The 24,351-nt window shown below is 32.2% G+C and overlaps 1 protein-coding gene across 5 annotated transcripts in view; it reads right to left on the bottom strand.

Annotated features, from left to right (window-relative positions):
- The window catches only part of LOC144472246 (uncharacterized), a 101,999-nt gene that overhangs the window by 25,165 nt on the left and 52,483 nt on the right, over positions 1-24,351 (bottom strand). For 3 of the 5 annotated variants that reach the window (XM_078185166.1, XM_078185167.1, XM_078185170.1), the window contains one exon: positions 9,059-9,085. The exons of the other annotated variants lie outside the window; for them this stretch is intronic. In XM_078185166.1, the coding sequence (XP_078041292.1) occupies positions 9,059-9,085 (27 nt within the window). The remainder of the gene's footprint in view (positions 1-9,058; positions 9,086-24,351) is intronic. 5 annotated transcript variants of the gene reach the window in all.

Genomic DNA, 24,351 nt, shown 5'->3' with positions numbered 1-24,351 from the left:
ACGTCTCTTCCTCCTCTGTTTCTCTTTCAAACAACAGTGTTTCCAAAGTCCGTGCTATTTTAAACAAATTTCTTTTCGTTTGCTCGCATTCTTCATGAAAATGTAAAAAAGTCTTTTCGAAATAGAAATTGTCCAGAAAGAAGTTAATAACTTTAGCGCTATGCAACTTTGTTAACAAAAATTTGGTCGGCGATGAACTTATTTTAAAGAGTTTAGTCTAAAGAATAGTGTCTGTACTTTTAACAGCGTTTATCGTATTTCTTCATATAAATTGTTAAGAGCGTTATAGAAATTCTTTTCAAAAAATTGTGCCAATTGTCACTAATGAACGTTGAAATGTTTAACCTATCACAACGTTGTAAGTGAAAATCGAACAACGATGTAACCAGTCCCATTCTATAGGCTACTTGTCTACTTTCAAAATAAAATAACTCCTCTCGAAATATAATTAAAAATGGAATTTAAGCAAAAGAATACGTTTTGAATAGAAATTAGTTTCAAGAAAATTTATTATAATTGCTAGAATTATTTGGTAAATAATCTGATATATGGTTATAACATAGCAGTACTTTATTCATATAAATGGACGAGATAATATAATATATAATTAAATCAATACATGAATAATAAATAATACAAAAATAAATACAATAACAGTATTTGACGAAAGATCTAATCGAATCATTGTATCAAAAGTCGCTAATAATCTACAGAGATGGATGCGACTTTAAACGAGTAAATTAAAAAGAGACTGCGTAATTAAAACGATTCTATTTACGTGTTGCGTTAACTGATGTAATTGTCACACGTGTAAAAAATACAAAGAACAATACTGTAATAATTGTACCATCTGGAACTGTTGTTTAGTTACCAAAGGTGCGCTATAGTTCCTCGACGATGCACCAATTAGAAACTCTTTCCATAACATTACCGTTATCATTTGAACGGCATACTGAACGCTGCCTATTGACTACATTTCCGCGCGTGGCATTGGTAAATACTACGTCAAGATGGCTGCACTTGAAACCGGACACGTGTGTAAGGACGACCGACAGAAAGTGAACGACTAATTGACACAATGTCATCCGTGCAATTAAATGCATCGCAGTGTCTAGGAGCATCTTTTTGTCACGTTAATTCTTTCAATCGTATTAAGTGTCTCTGTCGTTCGTCATCCGTCACATGTGTTCCACGATGGAAACGTATGCACCCGATTCCACTCCTAATGCAAAAATTTAGGAAAGGAATGGTACGCATAGGGGTGTCAAAAGTAGTAGCTTCACCCAAGTAGCTTCACCCAACAGATCATCGTTTCATTTTTTTCAACGAAGTCATAACAGCTCAAAGTCTACATTCTTCGTCATTCGTCATGCATGGTTCTCCATGGAAGCGTGAGTATTTCATGCGACAAATAATGCAAAAATTTTTAGCAAAAAACGGAGTCTTAGTGCTATTAAAAGTATAATCTTCACCCTTCAAAATGAGCATAAATAAACCGTATTACACTTTTCTTAACGATATCATAACAACTCAAAGATCTGCAATCTTTACTGTTCGTCACATAATGTTCTCGATAGAAACATGTAAATTTGGTTCTGTTCCAAGTGCAAGAATTTTTATAAAACAATGCACGTCTAGGAGCGTTAAAAGTAGAATCTTCAAAATCAATTAAAATAGATCATCGACCCATTTTTTTCCAAGGAAGTTGCAACAACTTAGAGATCCATACGCTCGCAATCCTTTGATTTTGAAACAGCCAAGGTGGATTTATTGAGAAGCTAAATCTAGAAAAAATATAGTGATCGAAAAGACGTGCGTGTGCTACACACAAGTGGCCGAGGAAGTGGATAGACCGCGGAGTAATAAATGTTTGATAGAAACAGCTTCAGACACGTTCGAGCCAATAAATCGAACTGCCATGGAAGATATACATAGTATAACCGCGCCACTTTAAACATTAAAGTATGGATTACATTTTCGGTTACGATACCGCGATATTCCAAGAGAAATAATCTAAAACCAGCTCACTGGCCATTTCATAAAGCTGCAGACATAATAATACGGACTTACAACAGTCGTTCGACGTGTTTTAAGACAGTTCTCAGACAGACTTGTTGAAATCATGACGAATCCATCTTCATGAGATTCCCAATTGGGAATCAGCATTTCGGGAAACCGACAATGTTTTCGAAGCCTGCGAATTTTTATTTTTCTGCACAAATTGCAATAAATTAGAATTATTAAAAAGAAATTGTTTTCTGTAATTTTAACAAGCTGACAATAATATAATAGTATTTTAAAATTCTTGTGATATTTCTAACATTTCTACAAATATTTTAATTCTGAGTGTTTCTAATAATGTTTTAATAATTAGCATTCCTAATATTATTTTAATAGTTACTGGCTTTTTATTTTATTAACATTGACTCGAATACTAAGTTCAATGCTTCACTTCGAGGAGCAGAAGCGTTTCTAATAATATTTTAACAATTAATGTCTCGTTTATAATATTTATGTCAATGCATTTAAGAAATATAGGTGTTTCTGATAATATCATAATGATCGGTGCTTCTATTGTAATAGTATTTATTTCAGTACACTAATTGCAAAAATAAAAGTGTTGATGTTTTTGACGCTTTCCGATGTTTCAAATGTTCGTGCATCTATTTTTTCTAACGTTTTGCATAATAGAAATGTTGACTACTGCGACCGGCAATAATCGGTAAAAACCAGATCAAATGCCAGAGGTTCGAGTGTTGTTCGGCAGAATTTCGAGGGTATAGTAATCGTTGCCAGAACGCTGGCAATAGAGCAGCCGCCTCGTGCGTCACGGCTTTAATTTTCGCGAGTTTATTATGAACGCTATCAACTTCCAGAAACGTTTTAATTCAATTAGCGCCTACTGTTAACAGCAAAAGCTGCGCGGCCATGAATTCGCATTGTTTCTCTCGAGCTGATAAACACTGTCAGCTATTATGAACATCTTGGCAACTCGTTCCCTCTCAAGGTAACGAGTTCTCAACAAATATATCCCACCTTTTTGTTGTTTCGATCTGGCATGTTCTTAACAAAACTATTTTACGTTCAATAAATTTAATTAAATTTAATTAAATTTAAGTAATTTTAATAATACAATTTAATTGTATGTATTATAAAATAAAATTATAAAACAACAGCGTTTGTTTAAATTTATCGAAATAAGAACAGAGGGTTATTTGGACGTTGGTCTTGCCGCCATCTTGAAGAGAAAGTACCAGAAACGAATTCGAAGACTATAATGAAATGGTAGCCAGCCAAATATTATGAAATAATACGAAGAAAATAGAGAATCGAGTTATGAAATAATATTAAATCTCTTTTTCAGCAGCAACTGGCTAAACATTATTAAATAATTTGAAGAAAATCGAGTATTAAATTGGAAAATAATTTCAGAATTCAAGTTCGAAGTAATTTTAGATCTTGTTCGGTCAATTATTAAATAGTTTCTCATGTCTATTATACGATTATTTAGATTTTCGATGCTTCAAGTCGTTTTAAATTGTTTAAATTGTAGTTCGGAGAATTTTGACTAACATCTTGGATTTATCCTTATCAAAGTTCATTATCCTGATAAAGTTCAACAAATAACAGCAAGCACAAAATAAAGCTTTAAGTATAATACTGCTTCTGTGTGTTATAATTGTCAATTCTTGAAAAATATAAATAAAATTATTTATTTACAGTTTAGAACGTAATGTTCATTCAGCAATTTTGCATAACAATGAGAAATTCTTAATTCTGGTAAAATTATACTAGCTTCTAATTTTAGTAATATTATTAATTATTTCATCTAATATAGTTAAAATTCTTAATTTTGGTAAAGTTATACTAGTTACTAATTCAGTAATATTATATAAATTTAGTAAAATTCTTAATTCAAATAAAGTTATACTAATTATTAATTCTAATGTTACGAGTGTTAATGTAACACTAAATTCTAGTAAATACGTAGAAAGTTGTAGAAGCTATACATTAATTCTACTAAAGTTACTAATTATTAATTATAGTAAATTCATACCAGTTAATAATGTTAGTAACATTATTCACCCTAAAATGTAGAAAGGTTACCAATTCTGAATTCTAATCGAAATTACTAATTATTTCGTCTGTAATAAAAGCTGCAATTTATACATTTCAGTGAATAATTATATAAAGAAAATCTTAGATTTCTCCGTTTTGTAAGTAAATTGACGGGAATCGCTAGAGAATTCTCCCCGGAGGTTGGTTCGAGTGTGTACATTCTACCTCCAACGTGAACGAATCGATATCCGCGGTATAATGGGACGTATGCAGTGTTTCTTCTGCAAGTTCAAAGGTTGCCGACTTCTACTCCATGTATTGATCAACCTCGGAGAGGAAACAAATAGATATAAATGTTATTGGAGCAGGCCAATCGAAATTTGATAACCATCAAATTGTTAACAACAATTTTTCACATCGATATTAATATCAATATTTGATTGAACAAATCGTTTAGGTTGTTCCAGTTATTTATACGTGTTATGTTAAACAATTCTTGTCATAATTTTCACTCATAAATTGATAAAGTCGTCCCTATCTATGCAAAATAACATTTAACTATTACTTATTGATACATGTTATTGCTTATTTTTATTTCATATTAAATCTCTTTTTATTTATAATAAAGATAAGTGCTTGTCAGACTCGCGTATTTTTATAATAGGAAAAGTAGGAAAGTTGTTTGAAGAAGAGTGTTTAAACTTAGGAAATACTTTCAAATTGAAATTTCAAAACGTGTCTCTTAACACCTTTGGTCAAACAGTGTCATATTAAAATTGAAAAATGCGACCTTCGACCATTTTGGTAAAACTATTACGAAAGTAAAATGTTGAAGAGTGTCCTTCAATCCTTTTGCTAAATATGGTGTCAGTTGAGTGTATAAAAATAGCGTGCGATAACTGTGTAGGAATTAATTACTTAGTGTCTTGCATTAGTACCACTATACTGTACGCTAAAACTACTTCGTATGATTGATAGCGCATTCATTATTTGCAACTATTACATACGCTGTAGTTCCATCCGGTGTGAGGTCGCCTTTAGATCAGTGATCCCTATCAAACAGCGGTTATTCTAATTTCGTCTAGTTGCTAAATTCGGCGGTTCTGCGTCTCGAAATAGCGGGGGGAAGCTACCACTTGAAGAAACCGATTGATCACTTTCTAATTACGGAAGTTTCTTATTGTACCGTGGTAAGTTTTTAACACGTGCCGTTTACATGATGTTGCTCGTGGATATCAAGTCAACGGTATTTGTCGGACTTCTGATGATTAATTGACTCCTCGCACCGAGTCCGTTCGATTCCACGACCAATGGAAATCTTATTGTTAGTTTCCGATTGCCAAGTAAAACTTTCCTGCATTCATTGAACCGAACGAGTGTTCAACAAAAGAATACATTTTTATTTTTACTACTGTTACACTATGTTTGTTAGTTTCCAAAAATTATTATATTTTTATTGCTATCAGATTATAATATCGTTTTCGACATAAGTGCATAAAATTTGTAACTTCGGTTATTTTATTATATAGGATATTTTATATTTACTATTTCTACACTAGTATATTTATTAATTTCCATAAATTAATTTTGTGATATTTTTATTGCTATTAGATTATAATAACATTTTTGTCATAAGTGCATCAAGTGTGTATCTTAGGTTATTTTATAATTTCCAATTTCATCAATGTTTCTGGTCGATCATTAATAATATAATAATATGATAGCTATTTTTCAATCGTAATGTTTTCTTCTAATGTTTAATTTTGTGTTATATACGGGGTGTTCCAAAATTTTCAGGATGATCAAAGGTTTCTAAGACCATTTGAAGCAATTTTTTCCTTTATAAAAATTTTCACTGGGGCATCGTTAACCAATTGTTAATAAAAAAACATTGACCACTGAGTGGTAAGCTCGGCGCGAGGTGGTCGAGTGAACGAATGGACGAAGCCCAATGGTTCGACCGCCTAGTGTCAACTGATCTCGCCTGTCATTCGTCAGCGTTTTTCATTAATAACACGTAAACGACGCCATGGATTGTATTTGCGCCAAGGAAAAAATTACTTCAAATGACCTCGGGAACCCCTCATTTCCATATTGTGAATGATTTTTGGGACACCCTGTATATCGAGATTTCCTATAGACAATACTGATAGCACTCTGTGATAGTTTCTCAGAATCGATGTTTTTACCGTTTATTGATCACTGGCTCCAATATAGTAGCTATTTGTCAAGTTCAATGTTCGAATGGCCTTTTTAATTTTTGATATTGTGTTACCTATAGCTAGGTTTGATACAGTCAGTGTCAATAGGACAGGCTGACGGAAGTTCAAAATAGATATTCTTACTTTCTATCGATCATCGACAGTGACGTGACAGCTACTTTGAAGCCTCGAACTTTCAACATCTTTAATTGTCAATTTTTTATCAGCTATTGTTAAACTCGTTATAGTCATTGTCACTGAGACACCATGAGATTTCAGACTCGATGTTACCCATTTCCTAAAATAAAGATACTCCGAGTGTTTCGATAAATTTTTGAGTAGTTCCACTCGTGATATTTGCCGTCTATAAAAATAGCAAATAATGCCACTTTCACATAGTTTCATCGATTATGCTATGGGGCGACACCTCTTCTTGCGCACACGCTTCGGACGCGTCACGAAACCGTCGCATGATCGATGGCTACTAAAAATGGATCGCAGGCTACCGTAGAGATCGAAGTAAATGACAAATTATTACATGCGAAATGTCCGATTTTCAACTGTAATAATTTCTACGAACATTAGATTTTAATTCAATATTGTACAGGGTGCATTACTTAATACAATATTGTACAAAATATCGTTGACATATAATTTAAAACAAAGTAAACTGACACATGTCCGGTAGTATTTTAAGGAAAGGGTCAGACGGTGCTACTAGTTCTTTAATGTGTCAGCGTTTCCAAGATTGTTTCACGGTCACATTGTATTTTTTTTATCATAAACCTATATTTTTTATTTCGGAAACATATTTTACGTACGAAAATGCACTACTTTTGTTTGACATATTTTTTTTTAAATGATGTTCTTAAATGAAATAAAATGCCCATCAGAAAATTAATAACGTTGTCATTTTAATACAAAGATAAAAGATGATTTTCTCGAATCATTAGTAGTTCGGTGAAAATCTGAGGGGATTGACTGAAATGGGAACGATGGATCTATAGATCGCACAACAGGTGAATAAGCGGATGTTGTATACATATGGTTGCGGTAAGAAATGATAACACCGCACTGTTTAAACAGCTAATTTTAACCTTTGATCAAGTACTATGTACCGCTTGCTCTACAGTTCGTCAAAACAAATTCGAAATTATAATGAAAACAAATAACCGATTCGGAGATCAGCCTGTACGTACGTTCCAAATCTGCGATTACGTATGTCAAATATCGTAGGGGCTGACTGCACGAGATTTCATTAAAAGCAGAAATTAAAGAACGATTATTTCGGTGCAATGATCTCGTTTCTGAAATATTGAAAGGCTGTTCTGGTTTATAATTTTGAAAATTTATATTTTCTATTCATTACATATTTTTTAAATTTATAGTTAGCCAGTCATGGGTCTATTTTAAACCATAATTTTGAACATTTTACATAAATTTTAATTTACTAACAATTTTGATCATAAATACTTTCATTGAAAGATTTATGTAATACTTTAACATACAGATTTTCATCTAAATTCTAATTCTCCTGCAGATATTTATAATTACTAGAATGAATTTATTATTAATTTAGATTCAATATTATATTCGATAAGAGGATCTCAAATTCCAAAATTAATGCTTCGCTATAAATTTAAGTTATTCTGTACACCTTGTTTGTTATTAAATACAATAATAATTTCTCGTAGTTTCATGTATTCTAATGTGTCAATTTAAAACATTAATGTTCAATTAGTTAAGTCAAAAATAAGCGTGATATTTTTGCTATATATAATTCGTGAATTCACTTCAAGTAATTCGACGTTCATTCAATTCGTAATCTGTTAATTAAAATTAAGACGAAATAATGAGAAAGCAAAAGTTGTTATTGATATACCCTCGAATCAGCCGCAACTCATTAATTAAAAAACGTTGAAATGGATTGCATGGAGAATGAACTACGAGCATGGCGTGTCTGTCAAAGCGCCTTGACCGTTGAATGTTCTAGCATCGGAATCCTTGATGTTAGTCCCACTGTTCAGGTACACAAACACGCACACATGTACAAACCCCTCTAAAAGTATTAGGGCGCCTTACAGAAAATTCGATAAATATGAAAAACCAATACGAAGTTGTTATAACTGTTCAAATTTGTTTCACAATTAATTATGTTAAACTGTAACAATTACATAAATACTCAAGTAGTTCATAAAATATTTGTTGTACAAAAAGATATTTCTAACAGAAGTTTTGCAGACTCGCAGACATTGTTTAAACCAAATGTGATATTAGAATTTATACTTATAAATATAATTTATATCTATAACAAGCAGGTGACCTAATACTTTCGGAGAGGAGTGTATATCGGATTTAGAGGACTCGGAAGGAAGAGTATGCATACACAGTAATGGGACCTATTCCTGCAGACCTCTAGACTGTAGTTTGATTCGTTAATGAAAGTCGATATAGAAATTTTCTTTGCTCTGATTGGCTGATGATTCACTGTTGAGACAGGATCCACTGTGGATTGGATGCACGGCGAAATGGTAGGGATGCGCACCAGTTTATGGAGTAAGAAAAGTATGCAGAAGTAGGTTTCATTATTGCATAAAACAAATACTAAAGAACAAAGGAAAAGTAACAACAAATACACCACGCCGATGATCGAGGATACTCGAATGGATAATTAGGGTGGCAATTACCGTGACGCATCGCACGGCCGAAACACGACTTTCTTCTGACATAGTAATTTCGGTCTATGTTTAACTAGCACGCGAGCCCCTCCGCAGTGTATTAATGAAAAGACCACTCACCAAGATGGGACAACAATTGCAAGGACTCTGAAACAATAAAAATGAAAATAGAGTTAATAGCGTGACTAATGAACAAAACGGCGACGCGTCTATGCTCGTGTGACGGCCGTGCGACGGTGTTAGTTGCTTAAGTTCACGGTGAAACAGCTGACGATCGTATCACGACCGCGTTCTGATGATCGCATGCGGTGGAAACGGGGCAAGCTAAGGTTTCTTTTTCGAAATGATAGCGAAACGAACGGGGAGATCAATGAGCGTTTTCGTGCCGGGATTAGAGAAGTGGCGGTGGTGCGATAGCTTTGCATGAATTCTTGGTCAATTCTGGGATTCTCGAGATTTTCGAGATTTCTAAGATATTAAGATATTTTCATATTTTTGGAAATTTCTGAGATTTTTTTGAATTTTTAAGATTTTTGAGATTTCGCAGATTTCTGAAATTATTGAGATCTATGTGATAATATTTTTATAGCTTTCCTAAAATCAGCTTCGAATCATTATTTCGAGTTGAATAGATTTTCATAAAATGTTGCGAAATTAATATTCCGATTGGAAAAAATTGTTTCTAATAAATGGAACTTTGCGTATTAAGATAAACGAAGAATAGATCTGATAGCACAAGCATTTTTTCAGATAAAAATTTATGGATACAGCATTGATCAATCTGCATCCTCAAAAGAATCCTTTACTTCCATGAAGTATTAATTAAAATGATAACGTTGCATTCTAATAGCGTATAAATAAAAATTGTTTAAGGTGTTAAAGTTTAAGAAATAGTATAAAAATAATCGACTCGGTTGCATAAATAGTTTATCACATCATTGAAAATATCACTATTAATCATAATTAAATGATTAACAGTAAAGAAATTTGCATTTTCAGCAAAGGTTTTCAAGTTTAACTAATTTATTTTACTAATTTAATGTAGTAACAATTTAATATTAATGTTACATTTTAGTTTAAATTTGATATAACTTTAATTATAATTCTCTATATCTTTAATTTTAATTTAAGTTTTTAATTTATGTGACTATAATTTTAATTTAACATAAATTCAATTTTAATTTAATATATCTATAGTTTTAAATTGAGACATGTTTAATTTGATTTCAATGTAACTTTAATTTTAATATAATTACGTATAATTCTGTCTGACGAAGTTCTACCAGAAATCGAGACAGATCATTAAACACTAATTGCTGTATTCGACATCCACGTGTTTCGTCCCCATAATCATCGCACCTCTCGACAGCATGATATCAATCGATACATCATTCGGAAGGACGTGGTGGATCGTTTCGTGCCTCTACATCTTAATTACCGTGTCTCTATATCTTAATTACAATCACTATTACTGTATCAGTATACTATAATAACAAGCAATCAATAACTCTACAGCACACTATCTAAATCCTGCTTGATCCCAAATAATTATTATATTTTTCTATATGGTCGCTCGGGGATCTTTATTACTCTTAACTTAGGATTACATTATTTATTTTTAACCTCTTTTTCATTGATACGGGCGAGGACAAGGCTCCAAGGTGCGTCTTCGTGCGGCAACAGTACGATTTTTTATTAACGAGAATCAAACGAAAAATTTCAAGAAATAATGGAACGGCGACACAGAATTGTAAAAACGCGATTGTATAGTGATCGCAGTCGAGAGTATTGTTCCTTCATGATCAGCTTAGGTAAAGTACAATGTAATGGAAAATTATACTACAATTGAGCAGCTTAAAGTCTGCAATAAAATGGGATATTGAACAAAATAATAATAAGAAACATCAATTTTTTGAAACTGACGTGATAATATTCGGATAATAGGATTTTTTGAAAAAAGCTGGTGATCAAGTGAAGTGTTAACTATTTAACAAAGTTCAGGGTGCTATACTATAACATTTACACTATACTGTACTATAGTATAGCATAATATAATATACTATAAATATTATAGTATTTTATAACATGTTACGTTAATAATATACTTAATAATAATTTATTATTACATGATATAATATGTAACAATATATATATATATATATATATATATATATATATATATGTGATAAAGTATTGGTATAATTAGTACAATTAATATAATTAATTGTATATAGTATATTATACCAAAGTGGTAAGTACCAAAATCGTCATGCAAATATTTAATTTCTTCGGATTAAGTTAAACAAATAGTAGTTGTATTCGAACCTACAGAAAAATTAATATTTTTACGAGAAACAAATTAACATATAAGTATGAAAAAGTTATCCTTGATTACGATTATAGTTTAAATAAGAGAAGTTCTACTTTGCTCTTTTTTAAAGATAAATCTCACACTGGTTATCACCGTTGAAATCAGTATTTGACAATCCGTACAATTTATTTTTGTATTATCTATACGTTTCATCATATTTATACTTATTTCGTCATTTTTATCATAACTGAGAACATGGAACGATTACTTTTGTATTATCTCATGAATCCTTTAAGTCTAGTACTTTTTAATTTTTATATTTTTACCTTCTTGCTGTAATGGAAATCTTAAAGCGTTGGTTTTTTGTTATTCAGACAATTCTATCACATATACTGCTCTTTAATTGTTTTATGATAACTATTTTGTTAAGACGGTGAATATAGAACGTTACTGTTCGGTTATTATACACGATTCTAAAATATGTAATACTTTTTATAGTTGTTATAATTTTATTCTTTTGCTTTAATGAAAATTCTTTAACGTTATTTTGCTATTATCTAAATAATTCTATTATTAATTTACAATTATTTTATTTTCATTATTTTGCTATAACGAAGAATACGGAACATTATTTCCTCATTATTCAAACGATTCCAGTAAATCCACATATTTTTCAATTGTTTTATTTTTACTTTTTTGCTATAACGAAAATCGCACAAGGTTATTTTCGACTAGCCACCGGATCTATTGCTCTTTAATTCTTCTAGTTCTGCTATAATAAGAAACGCGTTGTAAAAATAGGAAGGGCAGAAGGAAGCGTGGGAGCCGCTGGATGGATTAGGAAGCTTCATGCTGCACCTGGAGTGCAGTTGGATAGTTTCATATTCGTTTAGGCGCGATGAATCGCTAAGATGAATGCTTAGGATTATTTTCGCAACCTGACCTGGCTTCTGCGTTTATATTTGAATGCAAGGGAAGCGTTTTCGAGAGGCTCGACGCCTAACGCCGTGGCACCATTATTTTTGACTGCACGCGCGTAAATTTAAACGGGGTGGCGCGCTCGCGAGCGCAGCCCGTTCGATAAAGGCGCGTTCCTACGGGCGCAGTACATTATACAGAGAAAACTCGACGTTTACATAATTATTCATCAGTATTCAAATATCCGACTGCAAATTTTCGCACCGTTTCCCACGAAAATTTTTCTTTTTTGAAATATTAAAGTTCTCGGAATAGAGTTTATCGACTTTGAGAATTTTTCTTGCGCTAACAATAACAATTGTAGGAATATTTCTCCCATCTCACGTCGGATAATAATTAAATGGATTTTCAATGATTTTTCATATTAACATTCTACCAACTCTAATGCTATATTTTTATCAAATTCGACGGATTGTAACCCGAAATCCGAAAATTGTTTCTTCGCATAGTTCGTTGTTTTAAGAAATTCAATTTTTAAACGAGATTAAAGATTTTCAAGGAAAACAGAAAAAAACGTTATAAAACAGAAAAAAATATCATAGTTCCCTATCTGCGACCGCCGGTCTGTCAAAGATAACGTGGAACAGGTATTGATCTCCCTTGGAACACTACTTCTCTTGCATTTTACACGCCTCTGTATACCATAAATGCAGCTGCACAGTCTAAAAGTTGTCATCGAACAGCTAGACAGGTTGGGATCGAACACAGAGAGCCCATCTCGACCGAAACTGTGGCTGGAGAAAGGCTCATAAAAACCAAACGAAACGCAATATTTACATAATTGAAAAAGCAGTGCATTAAGGACGAAATTGAGAATGGAACAATGACGCCAATTTTTCTATATTCATTGGGAATTATATAAATAAGAAAGGTGTAAGTATAAGGCACTTTTCGCCTGTGCTGCGCGAGCCGATATATCGGTCCTCCGGCACTAAAAGGGTTAAAGAAATTTGTGCGACTGGTTCGTATATTACTATTTACGACGTTCATTCCACGATAACAATTTGTCATTAGTTTGTCCAACGCAAATTATTCTACAAAATTTACGACATTCGCACGACATTTTATGCGCAAAACAAGATTGCCGATTTTTATTTGCTACGCGATCGTGCAAATGATTGGCTTCATCGGATAATTATAATCGTATTACAAGACTGGGAACACACTTATGTAAATTATCTCAATAATTTGAGTATCTATTCAACGATCTAATCATTTTAATCACCGCGTACAATATTAAGCGGTTACATAACATTCATTAGCGTGCGAAACAGAGACGCACTATTGAATTTCGCTTGTGTAACATTTGCTAGATCATTTTTTGTCAGCCAACCGTTTTTAACTTTTAGACTTGACTGCGCGTCAACTCTATTTGACGCACGATCACTGTGACTGCCCGATTTCATTGAGATTCTGAAAGAGCGAAGAATGAAAATCTGTGGCTTAGATTGTGGTATTTAGCGAACAAAATTTAAATAAACCATAATCCTCCTTTCCTACAATACATCTTTCGAAATCGTTCACTCCATTTTATTCCGATTTTTATTTGTTAGTTCTGCTTTCCAGGATAATAGTTCGTTCGATTAGGTTTATGATCATAGGTTTTGAAAGTAATTGAATAATTCGAAGATTGCAAATTAACACGTTCCGTGCCAAGCTGTATTTAGTCGACTCTTCATTATGGTTAATCAACGCTTTAAAAATCGATATAATATTTTGATTTATTAATTATTGTCATTATGACTATGAAAGAAACTTATTATGGGTCCATCCTTTTGGTGGAAATTATTTCTTTGATTCTATCTTGTCATAAAATATCTTTTTAAGGCATTGAATAGCTATTTAAGCGTGTACCACTGGTGGTACACGTGGCACGGAATGTGTTAATAAGTAAATGGAAAAGAATTATTGATACTGCTTTATATCATTATTTGAAATTGCTTATTCCATTTTATGTCGAATTCAATTTTATTCATTTTATTTGTGCATATAAAACTCACGCTGCTTTTACTTCTTGTAAGAAATAATTTGAAATATTTCCTTCGTTTATTTATTTTTTTTTAAGCTGCTAATTACAAAGTACTGGTATAGTGATTGAAGAAGTCCATGAAGAATCAAGCAAATCTTTTTCCGTCGATTTCAATGACAGCCGCCGCTATCAATAATAACGTCTGCCACGAGATCGTTCGAAAAGCTACGCATATTCATAGTAATCCGCATTACTGCGTCTTTCCGACTGTCACATAGTTCTTAATTACGCGCGATAATGTCAGCAGTTAGGGGATTAACAGCAAGATCGAGCACTCTAAAAGGTAATCAATTATTTTAAGGTCAAGATAAACTGAATTTTCGAGGAAAGCATTGCTTCTGACAGACTTAACCGGATCTTACATCTGGCATTTGTTTACACAACGTATGGATTATGTTATTTATACAAAAACATCCGAAAGAGGAAGTTCAAAATAAAAAATCTGCCAATAAGTGTTCGTACATTGTTTCACACGAATTGCAAGAATATTCGCAAACTTGCAAACATTTATTCAAGAAAAAATTATAAATAATGTTAAAAATGTAGTCACATTTATACAAACAATACAATTAACAAAACATGTCCTTCACGATATATAAAATTGCTGTGAGACAACGGTGGGTTTAAAAAAATCTGGACTGCGCCCTCTGAGGGCTAATAAATTGATAAAAATAAGTATATTAATACATAAATTCTTTATACGAATAAATTAATAATGAAAAGTCGGTGCTGTGTTATCAGAACATGTGCCGATATCGTTGAAATAATTATAGGCAAAGCTCATGGAATAATTCCAAAATTGTTGGATCAAGTAATAAAGTTATCGATGATCTTGCTTTACAAGGATTATACATAAGCCTACTTTATCGAGCAATGTCGAGTTGCAGATTTGGAACACAAGTGTGTCCAGTCATTGTAAAGCAACTTGTGGGCATAAAAATGTCGGCGTGACTGTACAGGCAAACGGTAGGAAAATTTCAAAGCCACGAGCAGACACTGACAACCGTGTGATTACCACGTGCTGGTTGATTACGTTTAGGAAGCAGCTGGCGGTAAACTAATGTTGATTGTCCCGCTGAACGAAGGGTTAACTGACAATTGAACTTAATATTAAAGAACAATAACACCAGTTTCGGTTGCACTTTTTTTCTATGTCGTCTCCATATGAAACAAAAAAAAAAGAGAAGAGAAACAAATTTTCTCATTAGGCATACCAGCGACGAACGCGACAAATAGAAATCCAATTAGACAGCCATGAGACGGTGATGAGCGACCAACGTAAAAATAAATGGAAATATTGTTTGTTGTGTCAGCAGTTCTGAAAGATCCAATTAAATTGATGCATATCGAATGTCTTCGTTAAGGAGCATGAGTTTTGCAATGTAATAACGTGAGTTGAACGATACTTGACCTTAAAATGACAGTGTTACGGTCGTCCGGGACCACTGGGGATTTCAAAGTGTTCTTTCAACGTGTCAATAAGCGTTGATAAATTTATGTACATCGTCATTTAAGGTTCTAGAATTAGCTCAGACATTTTCTATGTCATTGTCTCTATTTTAAGATGAATTAATAGTGATAAAACGCAGCGTTAAATATTTGCAATTGACAATGTTCCATATACATTCCTTTGCAACAGAGAGATTAATTATTCGAGATTATTGTATTCGAAATAAAACGATGATTTTTATTAATTGTCGTTAAAAGTTCCTATATTATTTAATTTACTATTTGAACAATGTTTAAAATGATTTCTGCTATTTCGAACATAATGGAGGCAGAAGTGATTCTTGCCACTCCAGTCGCAAGATGCTATATTAACGGCGACAAGAATTTTCTACTTCATAAAACATAAAAGTCGAAAATAGCGCCACTATACGCCATGGGAATATGCTCGAACTATTCGACAAATTAATTTTCCGTTTTCTTCGCTAGATGGTGCGGTTTGTTGCTGATTAGACATTTAAAAATAGCACCATTAGATGTAGTGGATAAACGATGAAATTATTGGATACATTTATCAACGAAGCTGATCATTTTGAAACATAGTGGTGCCACTAATGGTGAACAACTGGAACTTCTAGATCAATTGGAACTGTCGATAACGGTAGGAAAGTATAATTCGTTTATTTTGTATGAAGTAATTGATTCAGTGTTTATATTAACATTTTTGACACAGATTTGAGATCCAGATATTTTATCTTATCGTCTTTACTTTCTTGGGTTTAGAGAGCTTCAATATCATTTCAATATCATGTTCAATGTTACTGCGAAATGATAAATTAAGGCATGTTAGCGAGAATCGAGTATTCAATATACTAAATTTCAACTACAAGTGCTTATTGTGATTTGAAGTGAATTATTTAACTACGTATTATAGAAATGCAATATATAGTATTCTTATTTCTATTCGTACGAGTGCTATAGTGTTTATTAATTATATAATTATCGATGTATTTAAATGGAATTATATGTATAGCAATGGTGTTACATATGTTTTCTTGTAAATGAGTAAATATTTGCAATAGTGTTTGCACTTTTTTTAGATCCAGACAAATAATAGTTCACGATATTATCAGCATAATATTTATGTTTATATGTATCATAAACATAATACACACCACCTTACAATAATTGTACATTTCTTTACTCTTTTTCTAAGACTGCACAAATCTAAGAAATTTAATAAATAAAATATCAACCCTTTTCAATAATTTTTTATTAAAAATTGAATCAATACGGAAGATAAATTTAATTATTTTAAAAAATGGTATGTAATAATCACAACATTTCAATTATCGTAAAGTTTCAGATTCGAAAATACACTATTTTATAAAAAAATATTATAAAAACAGAAAGGTGCATGTATAGTGAAGTTATCAAATGCTCCGAACGTGTGAAGAGTCATTTAAAAATAAAGAAAGTAGGAAAAGTAGGAATCTTCGATCCTATGTTATACTCGCTTGTTACTAAGAAGTGTTGGTAACAACGAACGCTACGTTGTCAATTAAGCTTTGGTCAATATTCTGCCGCAAATAGCGCCACTGTCTTTCAGAATGTTCAGCTCTGTCGGTAAATTTGTTTGAAACTTGCAGCATTTTACTACCATATATAATGGCGCCATTTTCAGATTTTTTTAGGCTAGATAATCCTTGCCGATGTTTTACATCGCGCCTTATGACCAAAGTGGTATAAATCATTTCGAACTTCGTTTAAATAATAAATCTAATGAAGCTTTGACGAGCCTTAATAGAACTATCGTGTTATTTTTGACATAATACACATCGCAACAGAGCCGACGACTATTAGATTTTTCCTCTTGGAAACTAGTATTTGACAACGTAAAATGCAAATATTTTCATTACGTTTTATTGTTATTTATTTGCTAAATATTTGAAATATCGATATAGAAAATGTACACGCTAATTTTAAGACGACTTTCAGTTTTTCTCCTTTATTTACTCTTCTTCACTCTTTTACTATAGGCTAAATTAATTACGTTATGATATCTCATTTCTTTTTTTCTATGTAAATTATTCATGATGTAATAACAAAAATTGAATTTTGTCATTTTAATACGAACTGATTTTATTCACGCGTAGAGTTTCGAATGTTCTATATGTTATTTCATAGTTGGATGGAAGTAATGAAAAATACAGTGTAGTACAAAAATGCCATTTTGGCTTTCGAAAAGCTACGAAAGCTTGGGAAAGCCATTTCTAAGCGATTGGAAGATGAGTCTTTATTAAACAGTATGTGGTACATAGATAAGTGAAAGGAATGTACACGGTGGTCTGTTAAAGAGCGACCATTTCAAAGATTATGTTCTCGATAATTCTGAGAAGAAAAAAAAAAGCTTCGAAAGAATAGTTCTGGAGCGGTAAAATTAAAGAACGTCAAAGGTCGTTGGTTTATGACTTATGAGAATGTTGTCTTCTACGCGTTAATGACTCGCGTGAATGCTGCATACTCGGCTGACTATAGCGACCAGATCTCAGATGTTTACGTTCATGTAAATTACTCAGGATTCTGCTGAACGACACACAAAAGCTACGGTGTAAAAAGAGTTTTTGTCCAGTTAATAGTTGTTAATTCACCTGTTTTTAGCAACCCAAACGATATATTAAATTAGCTGTTATTATTTATATGAGCGTAAGAAAAAAATAACATAATTTTGTTATTTTTATGCAATATTAGAGAGTAATTGTGGTTTATAAAGGTTGGTTTGTAAAGTTATATAATACAATTTTGTTTTCGTTCATTCGTTGTCACGATTTTGAAAGTTTGGAAAAATACTCGTGATTCTTCGATGTCTTGTATGGATACAATTTCGAATGGCACATGGTTTTTTAGGCACGTGTAAAATGTCGAGTATTCTTGTAAGTATACTTGTAATTATTATCAATCACAATTCACAATCTACTCTTTTTTTATCAGTATAATTGTTGAACCTTAAACCACCCATTTTTATCATAGTCCTGGAGAACAAGAAGATAATTTACATCATTGTTGCTATCAATTTACTATTAGTCACTGTTTGTAAATTTTGTTGTAACTTGAAAACTTGTTAAAACTTTTACAGAAACTATTGATACATTTATAGAAATAGAAATAATACATTTTTAGCAGATACAAGGTGTAGGAACTTAAATAGATATCTTTTTGAAAGTACATTTAAATGTAAAAGCAAAATGAATGTTGATATACAAAGTAATGTGAAAATGTAACTAGGTAGATGTACATTTAAACAAATTGTTTGCAATTTATGAAGACGTTTTTCATTTAAAAACTCACATGGTGCTATATTATTATCATAATGCCTTATTTATCTGCAAATTGATTGCATATTATAAAACCTTCAAAACGAATTAGATAAAAAGAAGCTACTTTCTTTTATCTTATAATGATGTCTTAATAGTAGTCCAAATATACATTTTTCAAATACGGATGAATCTTTTAATTCTGCAACAAATATTTTAAATTCTTTTCATTGTCTCAACACATTCATCTACGTTGTGCCGAATTCTATTATTTATTTAAACAGCCTATATATAAAATAGTTTATACTCCTGCGATTTGGTAATCCAATGAAACTAGAATTCAATATAATTTATCCTTGATTTTTGAAATTTATTATTATTTATTATCATTTAACGTTGCCAGTAAGAATATTAATATAAGTAACAAATTAAAGTAGTCAGCATGCGCGTTAACTTAAACAACAATTTAAAGTAATCATTGTAAATCTTTAACAAATTAAATTGTATTTTAAATTACTATTCGGTTTGTCAATTTAAGCATTAATATATAAATAAAATCGAATTATGTTTAATGCTAAAAAACTTGCTAAATCAAAACTTCAATTTGAAAATAAAACATAGTTTTTCCATTATGCAACTGAAAACATTTTTTAATTCGAAGCTCGTTGTTCAAGAAATTCAACGAAACTTTCACAATTTATTTAACCGGTACTCAATGAAATTGGTCAAATTATCAGGAGGTATCGGAACTATAATTCGATTACGCTCGGAATTAATTGGCAATTGATATTTAATGGCTGCCATAAACGCAGAGACAATGAACAGGAAAAATGAGGTTTAACAAATCGAGTAACTCTTTATTCACGCATCGGGACGAGACCATAAGCACAGGTAATTTAGATCGTTAGCGTTGCTATTACCTGCATATAAAAACTCGTGACGTCAATCGACCAGTACGATGACTAGCCGCGATAGGGGAAGAGACGGATTGGAAGAGAGCGAGAGAGAGAGAGAGAGAGAGAGCGATAGCGAGAGACAGAGAGCCACCTAGCGAGTAGGTTGTGGAAATGTCAAGTCGACTAGAGTGTTTGACTTATCGACGCTGATTAGACAATTGTGGCAACAATACATGTTTGCTTCTTCAGTCCGGCGGCGCGTCGAAACAATGTTTTTCACCTAGTGATCTTGCATTTCAAACCTATATATCTCCGAAACTGTTAGCTTTGGATTTTGAATTTTCATCTTTTTTCTCGTTTTCAAAAATGTTTAACTCTCGCTTTAATTTATACGAAATCTTTCAAATTTTTATACAAGATTGGACTCTTGTCAATGAATTTTTACAAGATTCTTTTACATTACATTCTTTTACGTTTTTATAAATTGATTTTTATTGTTATCTTTGTGATTTTTCTTTTGTTTTATTAACTATTACAGAGTGATTCTTATCAATTGATTCCTATAGATTTTTACACATTTTTGTTCATTCTTATAGATCAGTTTCTATTGATTGATTATCATACGGGGTATCCCATTTGAAACGAGTTAGTTGCGCTCAACACGTGACTTCAAAAATAAAGTGACATATTTCCTTCAGCATTTTCAGCGAGGACTTAAATGAATTTATTTACAGTAATTTACTGTTACATTAACAGTAAATGAAGTTATTTACTGTTATTTACACTACTATTGTTATTTACAATAGTTATTTACTGCGCGGACGTTTTCAAGATTACTTTCAAGGTTATATTGCTTTTTCTATCATAAACTTATATTTTGTTATCTTGGAACCGTATTCCACTTAAAAAATGCATAACTTTCGTTTGAAACATTTTCTCGTAATACAATGTACTTAAATGAAATAAAATACTCGTCAGAAGAAAAAGTAACGTCGCCATTTCAACAGAAAAACAAAATTATCCTTGAACATGAACATGAAAAATCAACTAAATATCTTAAAAAATATTGGACTAGGAAAAAGATGTTCCCAACAAAATTTGCGCATTGGAGATTCATGGAAACGAACGAGAATTGTTGTCGAATAATTTATGAATTGTTATGAAATATTTATGAAACCGTCTACTACCGATTCTTTTGGCGCCGTTGTTCAACATGTAACATGCTTTGAACCGCGAACAAGTTTCGATGAAAAATATCGATTTGCATAAACGATGTGCGCTGTTCGCCAATAATTGGATGCCGAGGCCGAAACGAAATTAAAAGAAGATGGCGCTCGGTTTCAATTACAGGTGAACCGTTAAAAAAACAATGAAACACGAGCCTTATTAGGATTTATTATCGTCCCGATTTTTACTGGCTGAGCTCATTAAAGACGGAAATAAGATTTCACTTCGTTTCAGTTTCACTGAACTTGGACGTCCGGCAGATTAACTTCTAATTAATGAAACCCAGCGTTGACCAACGACGGATCGTTGCCATAATGACTCCCGCCGCGTCAAATTACTATTATATTTTGTCATTGTCACAATTACCGTTTGATACAATAATGCATTTATTGATTCCATTTTTCAATTTTACTTAATTTTTGGAGGAATATGCACTTTTAATATAAAATTATTTTATATAACATAATTTTGCAATTGAAATAGAATTAGCTTTCAAACAAATAAATTCTTCTGTTCACTCAGTCTGTGTGTTTCCAGCGCATGATACTTAGTGGATTTAACTATAATATCGTGCATGTAATTTCCAGGTTCGGCACGCGGACTTTCCAAGCAGCTTAATAATAATATTGCAGCGCGGAATGTAACTTCTTCCTTATAATACGATTGCCGGGCCTTGTATTTACAAGACACTGACACACACGTATTCGGAGGTGTGTATCGTTCCGCAGTAATTTTATTCGGCATTGAACCGACAATAAAACCTATCAGGCTATCTCTGTCCGTCCTGCTCGACTCTGCAAGCGCCGTTCCTGCGAATGTTCGTTTTGTTATCTGATGTCTCAGTTTCCTTATTACTCGTCTGAAAATACGTAATAGGGCGGAACAAATGTAAAATGAAGAGACGAGAGATAACTGGCGGCCTGCTCGGAATCTGTGAACGGGGTTTAATCGTTTGATTCGTGCGTCCGTCGAACGATTTCTTGGATAATGGGGGCTGCTTTGAACCGCAATTGAGTCATAATTGAATCATAATCGAATCATAATCGAATCATAATCGAATCGCAAATTGAATAGAGATATTTATAGAATTCTTTTTTCTCGTAAAATTATTATTCTTGTCACTATTAGCGTTATTATCAATATGATCCGAATGAAAAGGAGGCTCTTCTAAGAAGATCTTGAAAAGATTGTTCAGTCCACGATAATTACGAATCATCTAATTTATTTATCCTGTGTGAGTGAATTTATTTTAATTTTAAAAAATTAGCGTTCTCATTCTTAGAATAATTTCATTTTTAACTGTTGCAGTCGCTTTTCTTAGTTTACTTTTGCGATTTCTTAAAGAGTAACTGTGTTTTGCGAGGTTATAGAGTGTTTTATATTTAAATTGTTGAGTGGATGAAGCGAACGAAGAAACGGTCAGTGGGAATGCGCATGGAGGAAGCTGTTCAGGTAAAGTGTACAGTAAGAGAAGTTCTGTTTGGCTATTAAGGACCGAGCGCGTTATCAGTTCTGTATACAAGCGTGTTACGACTGAAACGCTTCTTCCTGCTCGAGAGCCGGAGTCGCGTGCAGGCCGGCACATCCTCGGCATATTACAGCAAATAAAATCGAGAATATCGATAAATTACAAGTTTACTCTAGGTTCGATAGAAGCAAGAATATGGAGGATAAATTGCAAGCGTAAACAAACGTAAACCCGAGAGGTTATTGCATTCGTAGAAATATGAATTTTTCTGTCAAAATGGCACTGTTGCTTCAATGCTTTTATTGCAATGCGTTAACGAGCATAGTCGTAGAGCATAGAAATAAGTTCCAGTTTTGAGAATCCGCAACTGTAACTTCTTTAGGATGGAAGTCCCAAACTCTGCGGCCCGGATTAAAATAAAATATATAGAAAAAGAAAAACAGTTTTATACATAAAATAAAGTTAATTGATAAACATAATGAAGAGATACAAGTCAACAATTTATACATATAGTTCTCACGCGACAAGGCGACATCAATGTGTTTATACATGTATATTCCTCCCTCTTATTAGCTACCCCATTGCCGCAGCTAGTATATTTTTCGTTATTTTAATAATATAGTGAAATAGTCCCATAATTTTAACACGATTGCTCTAGATAATTCATTACAACAAATTCCCAAATTATAATAGATTATACATATGTATATAATATTTGTTTTATTTTTCAAACCATGTTTTCCCGGGTTCACAATTCCTACCCGAGGATATATTTATACCAGGATAATTATACATTACTATCATTATACATATATTATAATTTTTTCCGTTACATGTAATCTCTTTTGTCGATACTTTTTCGGTTGCGCTCTTTTGAATATGACAGTTGTAAATATACTTTTTCATTCCATGTATAGCACGCGTTTCGATAATACAATTTAGTTACACTTTCTCACTTATACTCTTTTGCTCGTGCTTTTTTCAATATGCTCATTTTAATACTTTCTTTCGAGTTTCCTTTCTAAATGTTTTCTTCCGCGTATACTCTGTGTAATATATATTAATTTTTAATACTCAGCAGAATATTCTTTTTTGTATAGACTCTGATGAATATATGTATTCCTTATCTTATATTTTTTGAATGCTTCTACTCTTTTAAATATTATTTTTCGAATTTACCGTTTTGGATTAATTTTCTTGCCTTTGATCTTTTAAATATTCTCTTTTGAATATATTCTTTCGAACATACCGTTTTGGTATCTCATCAATCTCATAAATATTCTCTTTTAACTTCACTATTTCGTATATAGTGTTTTAACTACACTATTTTGAATATTCTCTTTTATATTTATCGAATATTTACTCTTTTAAATGCACTGTATTGGCTATTCTGTTTAGAATAGTCTTTTTTATCTTTACTATTTTGAATATACTATTTTGACTACACACTTTGAATATTCTTTTCTCAATTTACTCGTCTGAATGTACCGTTTTGGCCATTCTCTTCTGAATATTCTATTTTGTCTATACTATTTTGAATATACTATCTTGGCTGTTCCCTTCTGAATTTACTCTTTTGCCTCATTCTTTTAAATATACACCTTTACCGTACTTTTCGAAATATTTTGCTTCGAATATACTCTGTGGAATGTACTTTTTTCAGAAGTACTCTTTCGAACGTACTGTTTCGTCTCCATTATTTTAAACATTCATATTTCAATATACTCCGCTGAATTTATCTTTT

This window comes from Augochlora pura, chromosome 7 (assembly GCF_028453695.1).
Source record: "Augochlora pura isolate Apur16 chromosome 7, APUR_v2.2.1, whole genome shotgun sequence".
Classification (NCBI taxonomy): domain Eukaryota; kingdom Metazoa; phylum Arthropoda; class Insecta; order Hymenoptera; family Halictidae; genus Augochlora; species Augochlora pura.
Note: the sequence above shows the minus strand (reverse complement) of the source record. Positions and strands in the feature narration are given on the sequence as shown.